Source organism: Lycium ferocissimum, chromosome 10 (assembly GCF_029784015.1).
Source record: "Lycium ferocissimum isolate CSIRO_LF1 chromosome 10, AGI_CSIRO_Lferr_CH_V1, whole genome shotgun sequence".
Classification (NCBI taxonomy): domain Eukaryota; kingdom Viridiplantae; phylum Streptophyta; class Magnoliopsida; order Solanales; family Solanaceae; genus Lycium; species Lycium ferocissimum.
In genome coordinates, this window is record NC_081351.1 from 52,419,808 (window position 1) to 52,435,110 (window position 15,303).

General features: G+C 37.9%; 1 protein-coding gene across 1 annotated transcript; it reads left to right on the forward strand.

The window, feature by feature from the left end:
• Window positions 1-13,965: 13,965 nt before the first annotated feature.
• LOC132035005 (transcription termination factor MTERF2, chloroplastic-like) lies at window positions 13,966-15,075 on the forward strand. Its single transcript, XM_059425329.1, has one exon. It carries the CDS (start codon window positions 13,966-13,968, stop codon window positions 15,073-15,075), a length of 1,110 nt encoding a protein of 369 aa, XP_059281312.1.
• Window positions 15,076-15,303: the final 228 nt, after the last annotated feature.

Here is a 15,303-nt window from a genome sequence, read left to right on the forward strand (position 1 = left end):
AAAAAAGGAGGTTAATTTACTAAGTCAACCCCCCAACGAAAATAAGTCAAGTTTTCAAATGAGTGCACAAATACAATCAAAGGCCTTTATTTCAGAATTCTAACTCCTTAAGTTATCACTAGACTCGCTCCTAGTCTCGAAAAGGAACTAGCAGGGGTAAAATGGTCACAATTATTTGTTTTCCGATCCGAGAAGTGAGCCTAGATTTTCGAGATCTAACATAATCACAATTGTGCACAATATAAGAATGATATAAAGAATTTGACGGAATAATCTGACCTTGTATCGATACTATTATTTTCACTTTTGTTTACCAATGATTTTGGTTCTGGCAACTCAGTTGATAGTCCTATCCTGAGTTTCTCAATTTCAATAATATCTGTATTTAGATTATTCTGGGGAGGGGCAACTCCCTCTATGACCCATTCTTTGGGAAAATCAATTTATCCCATTTGATAGGTCTGCGGGTTGTAACCTTGGATTTACCAAAATTAGTTTCTATTAAAATAGTTTCATTTTTGAAATCCATAATTTTGCACATAGGATTCATAGTATATAATGGTTTAAAATATATTTAGCAAATACATATTAGTTTCAGGCATATAATCATAGCCATGTAACTTGACACTTAATATTAAAGCGTTTAGCGAATTTTCATCCTGCAAGGTCACCTACAAGTTAGGATAAGCATTAAAATATACAGGACCATATGCCAAACTGGTTTGGACTGTCCCTATTAGGGATTTTTTCCAGTTCTGGGTCCTGCTATCTCTTAAAGCTGATATAAAGTTTTCTGGTAAGCCTCTTAACATAAGTGGCTTAAATACAACCTATACTAGACCGACATGCATGAATCTATGAGTTTCCCTATAAGGAAATAAATTACTTTCAGATAATAACCTAAAAGTAGCATGATCACTATCAACGGTAATAGTTTCTTCAGTGGTTTTTACCACATGTATGAGACCTAATTTCTCATATCCCAGTAAAAAAAAGAGGAATATGATATGCCTCAACATTAGATCTCGCTTTAATAAAAATCCCCATTAGACCGCTCAAAAGTCTTCACTACTTTAATCTTTGGCTATCTACCCGAATACCACAGAAACAATCGTGCCCCAAAATGTTTCGCCTGAGTTCAACAAAAACTCACACTTAGAAAAAATTTTAAAACAACTCTAGGCTCAAGAACTCAAGGACAAAGACGTTGCTCGATCCGCATGTTCCTCCTCGGATCTAGAATACACCAAGATATTATCGATGAATACAATCACAAGTAAATCTAGGAAGGGCCTGAACACATCGTTCATCAAATCCATAAACACTACCGGTGCATTAGTTAGTCCAAATGACATCACTCTAACTCAAAATGGTCATATCTTGTTCAAGGTTGTCTTAGGGATATCTTTCTCCCTAACTCCTCACTTAACGATACCCGCATCTCAAATCTATCTTTGAAACCATTTGGCGCATCGTAATTGGTCAAATAAGTCATCAATCCTCGGAAGAGATATTTATTCTTAATCGTCACCTTATTCAATTGTCGATAGTCAATGCACATTCGCAAGGAGCCATCTTTATTTCGACAAATACTGAGCCAAAAGCCTTCCCCACGGGATGAACTGTGCCCAATAAAGCCTTTCAAAGAAGTTCTTCAAATTGCTCCTTCAACTCTTTCAACTCGCGTAGCCATTCTAAAGATAATAGATATACGTCATGGCCTGCAACACATCAATAGCAAAATCAATCTCTCCCGCTCTTCGGAGGCCTCGGAAGCTCTTCGGAACACATCCGAAAATTCATTCACCACCGGACGGATTGAAGGTTAGCGGTTCTACATCTCTTTAACCCGAACTAGATGATAAACGAACCTTTTGTGATCATTTTCCTTACCTTGAGATAGAAATAAACCTCACCTTTTGGTGACATAGTATTTCCTTTCCATTCTAAACCGGTTCTCCGAAACGGAAACGAACGACCTTCATTCTACAATCAATATTGGCATACAAATAAGCCAACCAATCATGCCCATAATAACATCAAAGTCCACCATTTTTAACTCATAAGTCAACCATAGTACCATGGTCACAAATCACAACTATACAACTTCTATATACTCGACTAGCCTATTACCGATTCACCAACTGTGGACACCTCAAAAGTTTTGATCGACTCCTAGCTGACTCTAAACCAACCCGCAATATATGGAGTAACATATGACAACGCGGAGCCCTGATCTATCAAAGCATATACATTATGAGAAAATACCGATAATATACCGTGACAACATCGAGAAGACTCAAGATCTCGACGTCTGTACCAAAGCATAAATACGTGCCGAGGACCGCTGTGGACCGGGGACCCTCCCCTACCTCTACCACCCGGCCGACCGGGCGCATGCGAACCTAGCCCCATGTGGCGTACTGCATGACGAAGATCCGACTACCGACCCCCGAAGGCCGGGTCCTACCTCTACCACCAACCGAGGGACAATCACGCAGTAATATGTTCGCCGACCATACGAATAGCGAACCTTCCGAACCCAATTCCAGACCGACCCCAACGTAACTTCCCACACTAGAACATCGTGGCAACGGTGGCCTCGCCCGACCCGAATCACCCCGAACCGAGAACCGAAAATACCGACCGCCCGGAACAGGCAGACCTATCTAATCTCCTCGCCGTAAAATCGGGGAGGCACACTAGTCGTAACGGTCTAAACGTCTGCAAACCGTTATTTGCGCCCTCGCCCCTATACTCACCATCGGACCCAAGATCTAGCCCTCTTGTTATACCCTCTATCATGCTCACGCTCACTTCTTTGTTGTTGTAGGCTCTCTTCTAAATTTTGAGCATGGGCTTGAATGCGTGAAATATCCACGTTGTCCTGAAGGGACGCAGTTAAGCACTTATCCATCAAATGTGTCCCTAGGCCTCTCACAAAGCGGTGCACTCGGTCACCCATATCCACTACCATGGCCGAAGCATACCTAGCCAGAGAATTGAAGCGGAGACTATACTCTAGAGCACTCATACTTCCTTGCCTCAAATTTAAGAACTTATCGGCTCTAGCTCGCCGAACTCTAGAGGCGTATAATGCCTGAGGAAAGCATTACAAATTCTCGCCATACCTGGAGGCGCATTGGCTCCCCGTGAAGCCATCCAAACCGTGTATCAATATACCGCAATATCCCTCAATCTATAGGATGCTAAATCCACCGATTCGATGTCCGAAGCATGTATCAACTGAAGTGTCCTCAACATTCCATCAATAAAATTCTGAGGGTCCTCATCCGGCTTTGATCCATAGAATTCTGGAGGGTTCAAGCTAATAAAATTACGGGCCCTGCACCAATGCTCTATCACCTTGCCCCGTACCCCCGCCGCCGAGTCCGGCAAAAGAACCAATCGAGTAAGCAAATGAATGGTCTTTTTACATCTTGGCCTCGAAGCATCCGAGGAGCCGTGAGAAGCCGGGAGCCGAGACGAGGTCTCCCTCACGCTCCTCGGGAACAGGGCACCGAACGAGAGGACCGAGATCGAGCCGCATTCTCGGGACTCACTTTCATCTACAACCGTCGGCGTGCTCTTTCCCCTCTTTCTCGCCACCGTCTTGCCCTTTGGCCGTTGTAGCCTTTCTCTTTACAGCATCTCTCGAAATACATAACACCGTTAAGGAAAAGAAGTTCTTATATCATAGCTCTATCGCACGATCTTATGAAGAAAGAAGGTCATTCATTCCCTAAAATGCTCCGGGCAGCCTTTTGTTTATAAGCGGGCGCGCAACACACCCATAACCAAGACTTAATGACACGCCGTAGACACACCCTAGGACACCGTTCGATACCACTTTTGTCACGATCCAACCGGAGGGCCACAACGACACTGTGTGCTAGCCCACCCGGCACCTCCTTATCGTACATTCACATTTACATCAGGTTGAGCCACATAGCTAGATCATGCTTTCTATCCATCATTCATACTATTTCCATTGGGCAATAATACATTTATATACCACCATCAATATTTATGCCCACGACAATGTACATAAGCCGACGAGGCTACAAAATGATATCCAAAAATATGGGCTGACAAGGCCAAATATATCTAACCATATACACATGTCTACGAGCCTCTAAAGAGAGTATGTCATATCATATAGGCGGGACAGGACCTCGCCATGCCCATAAGTATGTACACAAAAGAATAAGTACCAAAAGTTGTAGCTCCGAATGAAATGGAGCTCCACTATGTAGTCCCTGAGTAATAAAGCTATGGATCAAGCCTGTCTCCCTGGCCACCTGCGGGCATGACTGTCACGCCCCGATCTTGATCAGGGTGTGATGGGCACCCGACCCTTACCTAGGGCCGAGCGAACCCTCTGACTCTTATTCCATGCGTAAAAATTTTTTTTTTCTCTTTTCCTAAGTCAAATACACATGATAAGGCTCACTAAAGTATTCTTCCGTTGCTTTCCAAGCAAATCGAATTTATAACCGTATAAGACTTATATCATAATACAAACCGACACATTGGCCTATGAAGCCACCGACGTACCGACTCTCTCGGTACCCACGACTCGTCTCCGCAAAGTCTCTAACCGTAATCGTAAATCCCGGCACGTGTACTTCCGACTCGGCTTACACCAAAGCCAAGTGGAGCTTGCCAACTTCGCCGGAACATCTTCTATATTAAATTCAATCCGTCCGGGTGTACCGCGCATGAAACGCAGCTCCGAAGAAGAGGGGGTCACGAGAATTGTACCGAGTATGCAAGGCATGAACAAGAACAACATAGTAAGAGTCGTAGAGCACATCATGTAAAGAGGGTATTCGTACATATGAAACATATCGAGAAGCCGTACCGTACATATGGAACATATCACGTGTTAAACCGTAACGTTCGTACGAGAGTAAAATCGTATGGAAACATAGACCGCACTATGTGATGTTATGTAACCCGTACATATAAGTGCCCTCGCGTACGCTCGTGCTTTTTTTAGCTTTCCTTACTCATATATATATACATATATACATAAAAATAAAGTATATCATATTGTCGAGGCGTCACACCGATCCATTTAACCATAATATGCACATCCCGCGTCCGGCATCCCGCGTCCGGACGATATCATGTGCCATACTCCAACCGATCGTGGATATGCGTATATAACGCTCCTCGCCCTTATCTCCATTTTCCCCCGTAAATTTATCGGCGTCTATAGCGCCCGGCTCTTTCATCATATACGTATACTCATATCATATATATATATCAATATTTATAGCGCTTCCGATTCTTTTTGTCATACGCACATACTTATATCATATATATATATATATATCACGTATAAATATTGGCGTCTATAGCGCCCGGCTCTCTCTCTTGTCATATACATATACTTATATCATGTATATTTATCGTCTATATAGCGCTCGGTTCCCGTTATCATATATATATGTACGTATGTCGGTACACACATCAATCGGGGTCATAAAGCATAATTCCATGTGTGTAGAATCCTTAGAATAGTCATTACCTATAATAGTCTTGGGATATCCGTAAATAGTTTAACATTTCCATATTTTCATTTTTATAACAACAACATATCGTCAACGTATCTATCGTAGGCATTTTCTCATTTTCGACTCCATCGTTGTCGTTACAAGATCATATTCTTCACCCTAGTCAAGGAATCATCTTTGTCATACTTATCATGGACATATGTTCTTTCTTAGCATTGTCGTTGTCATGGTCATCATAGACACATTTACATTAGATAGCGTTGTACCTATCGTTCGATAATCGGACAAAGGATCGGTTTTTAGATTCCACTCCAAAACAAGCCAAATGAAACGATAAGGAAAATCCGGGACAAGGGGCCCACCTCGGGTCAAATGAGGCGGCGCACACAATTTACGTGTAATACGTTTCGTGACATTACTTATGAGAGTTTTAAGGTAACCGGGTCTCATTTATGCAAGTTCTAGAGGTCTAGGAGATTGTTCTCACATTTTGCACAATTTCTATTTCAATTTACCGAATGAATAGTAACTAATTTCAATCTTGGATTCCGAGGAAAGGAATGGTCCCCGAGGCCCGTATTCACCTCTATTACATCTAGACATGCCAAGAAAGGAAAGTGAAGCCTTACATACCTCTTTCTCGCTCCTTCGCTACTCCAAATCCAAGCCGCAAATCCGCTAAAATCTACGATTTGGTCACATTTACCAATTGTCAATTTGAGCATCTAGAAGTTGGAATTCAAAGTAATCATTTGTCTACCGAAATTTCAAAAGACTTCCCCCGTGAATATACCATGCCACCAAGTTTAACTTGGCCGATTTCAATCAACAACAATCCCTAATACAACCCTACCAAACTAACAACATTACCAACAATTATTCTAACAATGCTTCAACATTCAATTCAATCCAATTCAATTCACATAATCTTCCATCAACTCAAACAACATACTACACATTTCATTATCCTTCACTTACTTTAACTTCAACAACAACCTTTATTCTACATAACATAATCCATAACGACAACAACTAAAATGTCAAATAACGTCAATTACCATAACTTACCAATTCTATACCTTTCGGCCACAACAACAATACATAAGTTTTCATGAATTTCCATTCTTTTCTATACATTACAACAAAGAACCGATACACCACATAAATTTCATTCATTTCACACTCCACAACATACACAACAATCAAATAACATTAAATAAAATTTGTTCATCATACTCACACCAAGGACACATACACACGGCCTCAACTTTCAACACACCATCTTTCATGTTTTTCATCCATTTTCATATACCATAACATGCATATTCCATGATCTTCATTCATTTTTCTATACCTTACAACACCACACGGCCAAACTTGAATCATGCAATATTTCATAAATTTCCATGCTTTCCATCCATTTTCTATACTAAAACATATACAAACCATCTAAAACAACCATTAAAATTCTACACAAAATCAATTCAACACACCTTACCACTTCACTACACCATTCGGCCAACTCCCATACATCTATGTTTCATGAATTTCATCCATATTTATGCACTACAACACCTATAACCATCCATAACACATAAAAGAGCATGAAATCTTACCTTTTTCCTTAACTTCCCACTTCACTAGAATCTTGAACTTGCCACAAAGGATGGTTTTCTTGCTCCAACAATTGCACCACATTAAAGAGCACCCTTGACTTGGTAGAAATACTTGAAGAACATAATTTTTAAACCAAGGATTAAAGACTTGAAATTTTTTCTTTTCCTTTCTTTTTTTGCTAGCCTTGGCCGAATGGCCTTGGCTTTGTTCATCTTTTTTTTTTTTTTTTTTTTGCTTTTCCCTTGTATGGTAAGATGAACACATATATATATACACATAAGTCCTCAAGCATGTGAGGGGCACATGCCCCCTCTCTAGATTCTTCTTTTCTTTTCTTGATTTTTCTTGAAATTCTTGTACCCAAAGATGACTTACTTGTCATCATCATTTTCTATTCTTTTCTTTTTCTTTTGTGTCACATGGCCAATTTGGCCCTTTTTAGAATTTTCATGAACCCTTGGGGAAATTCCCGTTTTGCCCCTCGACTTTTCTCAATATTACCATTTTGTCCCTAACCTTCCGCATTATTTTCACGGCCCCTTTTTGCGAATTTCTCTTCTTGCCCTTAGCCTTTCTCAATATTTTCCATACTACCATTGCCCACAATTAATATTCCTAACAACTCGCACATTAAAATTACTTCAGAACATAGCCTTGTCCTTAACTTCTCGCCATGGTCTCGCAACATCCGAACGTACGAAGTACGGGCTATAACAATGACGCACCGTCCACAAACAAAAAGAAGTCAGTACGAAGAATGTACTGAGTATGTAAAGCATGATCAACATCATTATGAAAGCATAATAGACGACATAAGAAATAGCATAAGATGGGAGGTAGCAGAACCATCGTCATAAACACTTACTTGATTTTCATAGGGGCTTTCCATTTCTAATGCGTAACCGTGTACATAAATCCATATCCGTATCCGTATTCGTATCCAGTTTCATATTCATAGCATATTCGTATTCATATTCATATTCATATCGTATACATATCCATATCATATACATAGCATATTCGTATTCATATTCATATTCATATCGTATACATATCCATATCATATACATAGCATATTCGTATTCATATTCATATTCATATCGTATACATATCCACATCATATACATAGCATACCCGACCATAAAGGTTCGGTGTTTCACATACCAGGCCATGGCAAGGCTCGGTGAGTATACATACCTGGCCCTACCGAGGCTCAGGGTTGCCCATACCTGGCCTACCAAGGCTCAGGGTTATCCGCACCCAACTGCAGTGGTGCGCGCGCAATATATATATATTCTACCCGGCCATATAAGCTCGGGGTTTCATAATAGTCATACATAGACACATATACATAAAAGCTCATAAACATCTTTAGCATCATTACTATCGTCGTTCATTACATCTATCCCTAGAGGATTACTCATCATACAAGGAATTTAGTACAATCGTAACATATCAAGAATCATGAGCTTAGTAGCTTTTAAAGATAGAATCATTTGGAGGACATCATAGGCTCATGAAAGGATAGGTGTATAGCCAAAGAACCATGCCTTATTGAAAGAAGGGTTAACTTTACATACCTTTTCGTTCGACTATTCTATCGCTTGAACGTTCTCCTTCAATGCTTACGTTTCTACCTTCATTAGAGTTATACTAACATTAGAAAATCGATAGCTTAGCATACTTGACTAAAGCTAGAGAAAATTGGGCAGCATCTCCTTTGTTTATACAACTTCCTCCATATCATACATCAACTCCCAAACATCTATAATAACATGATTATAACCACAACATATCAAGAATCATGACTCAACCCAAGCTACTTCTCACAAATATCACTATTCTCACATTCAAGACCCATTTTCTATATTCTTCTACAATCCAAGTCTCTCAATGTCTCAATACCTTAAACAACATGGAAATACCATAAAACTTACCTTAGATGGTGTAGGAATGGACTTGGGTGGAAACACTTCACTTGAGCAAAACCCTAGTTTCACCTTCACTTGGATTCCTTGTCTTGGATGAACTTTAACGGTTTCTACACTTGATTCTCTTGGTTTGATGAAGTTGATCACTAATATCTCTTGAATTCTTGTGGGAGAAGTGTGGACAAATATTCTAGAGAGTTCTAGAGAGAAGGGGAGTGAAGGAGAAATAAAATGAAATGAACTTAATACCTTTACTCCATCTGTCCCGACCAATTTCTACGGACCAACATACGGTCCGTATAAATTATACTGACCGTAGGTCTGGCCGTAGATTTGGTCCAAAGGAGGCTGGCCATCTGGGCTGACTATACGGCCAAACATACGGCCAGTATATTTTATACGGCCAGTATGTTGGGATGTATAATGCCCAGTTCTTCCGAACTCATTCTCGTCGACTCGTTTGATCTCCAATCCTTAGGGAACCTTCTTAACACTTGTTTATCACCTCATTAACAATCTAAGGGATGTTATAACTCTTCTCCAAAACATCATTAAGTCATCATTAACTTGTCACTCGTAAATCCTTTCCAATACCTATCTTATGCCTTGCCTCCTCTTGGCAAACTTTCTTCTCTTACCTCGAACATCTTTGAAATCTCAATTAGGATCATCAAATGTCATTCCTTACTTATTGCAATACCGTATACTTTGTGCTCTTCGTTAGTCTATTCACTGTGCATCAACGAAATTTTTTTTCGAGGTGTAACATAAATGAAGTACTCCCTCCGTCTCATATTACTTGGCCACATTACTAAACTGTTTTTTTATCCCACGTAATATTTATTCTCTCCTCATGTATACACGTATACACTTCAATTTTAATTCTTCGACACATATTTATTTCCTCCGTGCACTTTTATTTGTTCATAAATGAAGAACTCAACATTACTAAAAATATATGTCCAAATTACTTGTTCATTTACAAAATCAAGATAAAATTAATTAATATATGTCCAAAGTACTTGTTCATTTATAAAATCAATAAAATTAATTAAATCTTTCCCATCTTATCCTCTCCGTCCCACATTACTTGGCCACATTACTAAAAATATATGTCCAAATTACATGTTCATTTACAAAACAAAGATAAAATTAATTAAATCTTTCCCATCTTACCCTTAGTAATAAATGTTCTTGAAAATAGTCAACTTTGATTAGAATGTATTTATTGGAGAGAGACAGGGATAAGATAGTAAAATACATCTTTTATTTATGATTTCTTAAGGGGCGTGCAAAAGAAAAAGTGACAAGTAATATGGGACAGAGGGAGTATATATTTTACCATAATATTCATATTTATTGGTGTAAGTCTCAATAGCCTTCGAAAATAATTTGAAATGAGTAATTAATGTGAAGGGTAAAATTAATAATAAGAACAAAAATTTCTTTCTCTTGATATGTGAACGTGAACAAGTAAAAGTAAACGGAGGGAGTGACTTTTATCCCCGTTTTTCTTCTTTGTCAATACTTTAAATGTAAAGAGAGGACGAACAATGGCAATGCAAATTTGTACCAAAAGTTATATAAATTATACACTTTAACCAACTACTTTTTTATCCCACTTGAATATATGTCATAGTACTGAGTATTTATTCTCTTCTCATGTATATACGTATGCACTTCAATTTTAATTCTCCTACACATAACTTGTCCTCTTTTGACTTTTCAAGTTCTTTAAGAATTAATAAATGAAGTATATCTTTTATCATAATATCCATATTTATTGGTATATAGTCTCATTAGCCTCGTAAAAATAATTTGAAAATGATTAATTAATGTGAAGGGTAAAATAAGTAGAAGAAAATTTTCTTTTTCTTGATATATTAACGTGGACAAGTAAAAGTGAAGGGAGGGAGTGACTTTTATCCCTGTTTTCCTTCTTTGTCAATACTTTACTTATTTTACTCTCCTTTGCAGTCTCTGATTATTGTTTCTTTACATTTATAAAATGTACTCCCTCTGTCCCAAAAAGATTGTCCTCCTTTCCTTTTTAGTCTGTCCCAAAAAGATTGTCCCCTTTCTATATTTAGAAACAATTTAACTTTATGAGACGATTTACAACCACACAAATATCCAAGACTTGTTTTAGACCACACATTTCAAAAGTCTTCCTTTATTTCTTAAACTTTGTGTCAAGTCAAAAGAGGACAATCTTTTTGAGACAGAGGGAGTACTACTTTATATTTTCATTTCCGAATTAAATTTGGTGATTTACGATATAACATATATCTTTCTAATTTTGATTTCTTTGATTGTTAATATAAAAAATTATAATATATTTTTTAATTAATTTAATAAAAAGATTTTGTTAGTTTTGCTTTTAAAAAATCCAATATATACAACAATGGTTCTTATGTTTGATCCGAAATGTACGCTTAGTTAATTGAAATGGATATCAACCTGTCGGTATACATATAAGATATTAAAGAATTTAAAAGAAAAAAATTTAGAATCAAAATATTAATTTTTCCTCATATTCTTACTAATTTTCTTTTCACATTGATGAACAACTTTCATTGTCATGACAATGAGAAAAAAGTCCGACTCTTTCCATCTCAAAGACTTAATTCCATCATATGTTTTTAATTTTTAACCTCTATTTTTTAATTATAACTAAATTGATGGTATATAAAATACATTTTGTATATATTGCTACATATAATAACAATAGACTGTTTTTAAAAGTTGTTTTCAAAATACAAACCTTAAAGACTGGCTAATTAAAGTGAATAGACATGTTCATGTTCGGCCCGTGCGATTGCTAGTCAAATCATAAGAGTAAAGTAGACATCAATCAGAAAATACCGAGTCAGAATTTCACTTTAGTAAACAAATCGAAAAAGTTAAGGTCCTATATTGGATGGTGAAGAAAAAGTTTGGAGCCTTTTAAAGATGGGTTTGGGTTAATGAGGATTTGAATGTACGTAGTTACATGTGAATCAATAAAAATAATGTCATATATTTAGTTAAAAAAATCGTATATTCTGCATGAACTTTTTGTTAAAAGTAGGGGCAATTTTAGATTTAAATCTACTAATAAGGGCATTCTATCATAATGGGTGGAAGGAAGAATAAAATTGATCCAAAAAATGAACGAGGACATTTTTGAGCCATTTCTAATACGTTAAGCCACTTTTTATTCGAAAAAGGACCAAATATGCCCCTGTACCCTGTTTGGATGGTGGTTTTCCGTGGTTCATTAATGTATGGTTCTCTATGAAGCCATGTTTGTTTCCATTGTTCTTAAAAATTACGCATGCATGGTGAAACCCGCGTGGCCTATTCCATGGTTATATAACCATGAAAAGTCCCAATTTTTGAAACCACTTGATTTGGTAGTTTTTCCGTGGTTACGTATTTCATTTCTCCATTATACCCCACCCTCCACCATCCACCCCACCCACCCCCACCATACCGCTCACCTCCACCCTCTCACTCAACCCCACCCTACCCTACCATCCACCCCCACCCTACCTTACCATCCACCCCCACACCCAACTACCCCACTCTTCCACCACCCACTACCCCTCACCACCGTCCAACCCCAACCTACAACAACTCACTCCCACCCTCATCCCACACCACCCACCTCACACCACCCACCCCTCCACCACCCCTATCCACTTCCCTTCACCACCACCCAACTCCACCCCTACAACCACTCACCCCTACCCTACCACCCACTACCCCCACTCTCATCCCACAACCACCTACCTCACACCACCCCACCAACTACCTACTTATTTTTTAAAGTTCCTATTTTATTCTTTACCTGAGTTTTATTAATATATATAAATTAATTTCTAATTAAGAGTTAAAGGTATTTTCGTAAATTTATAAGTTATTATACAGTACCATACAATCAAACCAAACAATACAAATGTTATTAAACCACAACAAACGATACAGTCTATCCAAACATTGTGTTCATTAATACAGTACAATACAATACAACGTCATACTGTACCATACCATACTGTACATTAATGAACCATGGGAAACAACCATCCAAACAAAGGGTTAGGGGTGAGCATGGTATGGTAGATACCGATTACCATACCGAAATCAAAATTTTTTATATCGCGATTTTAGTATCATGGTATTTGGTATGCATTTCTAAAAAGTTTGGTATTCGGTATGGTATTCGGTATTCATAAAGAAAATACCAAAATACTGAATACCATACCGAAGTATATAATTACATATACAATTCATATGTCTTAGTATTATATTACTAACAAATATATAAACTAGTATTATTAGAAAACTAATTGTTTAAACGTTGGAATTTTAACTACTCTATCTAAATTTAAATGTCTTTTTTGTTTAATTGATTTACGAAGGGGATTGCTTGTACTTTTTTTTTTTGAATATTTTTTCATGTGTAAGGTGTTTAGTACATAATAATTGAGATGTTTCTTAAATAACGGAAGTCATAATTCTCCACGATATGAGTATATGTAAGTCGAAGTCGGACAAACTATGGTACCGATTTACCGTACCATAAAATACCGAAACCGAACTTTAAAATACCGAACCATACCGAATTAATTTGGTACGGTAATGGTATAATATTTTTAAAAACTGAAAATCGAAATTACCGTACAGAAATTTCAAATACCGTATCATATCGTATTAAAATTTCAAATACCGTACCATGCCGTGCCGTGCCCAACCCTGCGTGTGCTGTACTAGTGAAAAAAGGGCCAAATATACCCGGAATTATACCTTGGGGACAACTATAACCTGTTATTATACTTTTGGTTAAAATATAATCCTCCTCCTTAAAGTTGTCCAGGGCTAAAATTTCCCTTCCCTGCCCTATGCTTGCAGCGATGTTTAGAATTGGTAGTAATGGCGCACAAAAACATCTCTTTTCCTTCAGATTTCAGCTCTTTTACTCCACTGTTCCAGCGGCAACGAGTTCCAGTGCCAATGTATTGGTAGACTTCATGGTGAATTCACTTGGTTTCTCAACACAAGAAGCCATTTCTACCAGCTGCAAGGTAACTCTTTCAAGACTCAGAAACTATGAGCCCCATTTGTTACTTGATGTCTTTGACCAAATGGGTATTAACAAATTACAGATCAAAACCCTCATTTCTTCTACCCCTAAATTGTTGATTTGTCGTGTTGACAAAAACCTTCAACCCAAAATTAAGGTTTTACAACAACTTGGCTTATCTGGCTCTGACCTTGTTACATTAATCAAGAAAAATTTCTTAACAAGAGGTTTACATACTATTATAGAACCTAATCTTGTTTATCTAAGGGAGTTGTTGGGCAGTCATGATTCTGTAGCTGGAATTGTTATGAAAGAGCCTAGATTGCTTGGCTGTAATCTCCCTAAAATTATGCCACCCAATATATCATTTTTGCAAAATCTTGGCTTTTCAAGAAAGGATATTGATAAGGCTTTCCATCGGCGTCCTAGGTTTCTGCTTAATAACCCTGAGTGGCTAGAGAGAGCAGTGCATCGACTAGAAATTAATTTTCGTATGCCTCCCGTGTCACTGACGTTTCTTCACGCCGTAGAAGTACTTGGGTCGTTTGATGAATCGAAATTAGAAAGGAAATTTGATATATACCGGAGTTTTGGATGGCCTGATTCTGATATCTGCAAGATGGTGAGAAAGCTTCCTTACTGTTTGACTACATCAGAGGCTAAGATAAGGATTACATTGAAGTTTTTCATGAACGAACTGGGGTATGAACCTAGTTATCTGGCTTCTCATGCGCCACTTTTAAAGTATAGTTTGGAGAAGAGGGTCATGCCCAGGAATGAAATCTTGAAGTTTCTTAAAGAAAACCAACTGGTAAAAGGGAAGCTATGTCTTTACACTGTTGTCAAATGTACTGAATTGCAATTCCTAGAGAAATATGTGTTGCCTTTTAGGGCGAAGATGCCTGAGGTGTATGATTTATACATGAAAACTAGAAGCTAGAGAGAAGTCTTTACGGTGGCTGCAGAGTATCGGCTGTCTCGTAGGTTTGTTCAGATCCTTGATAATATCGTCCTTCCGTTTTCCTCTTGTCAAGCATATTCTTGCTTGTTTACCTTTCATAGCTGATGGTCCATTATTGACCTATGAATACCGGAAATTAGGTGAGTCTCATTTTCAAATCAACCTCTGCTTGTTCAAAGAGAAGTAAATCAGATTTTAAGTTTGTGA

What these genes read in the sequence shown, in the direction of transcription:
- LOC132035005 (XM_059425329.1), top strand. Translation starts at nt 13,966, where the DNA reads ATGTTTAGAATTGGTAGTAATGGCGCACAAAAACATCTCTTTTCCTTC.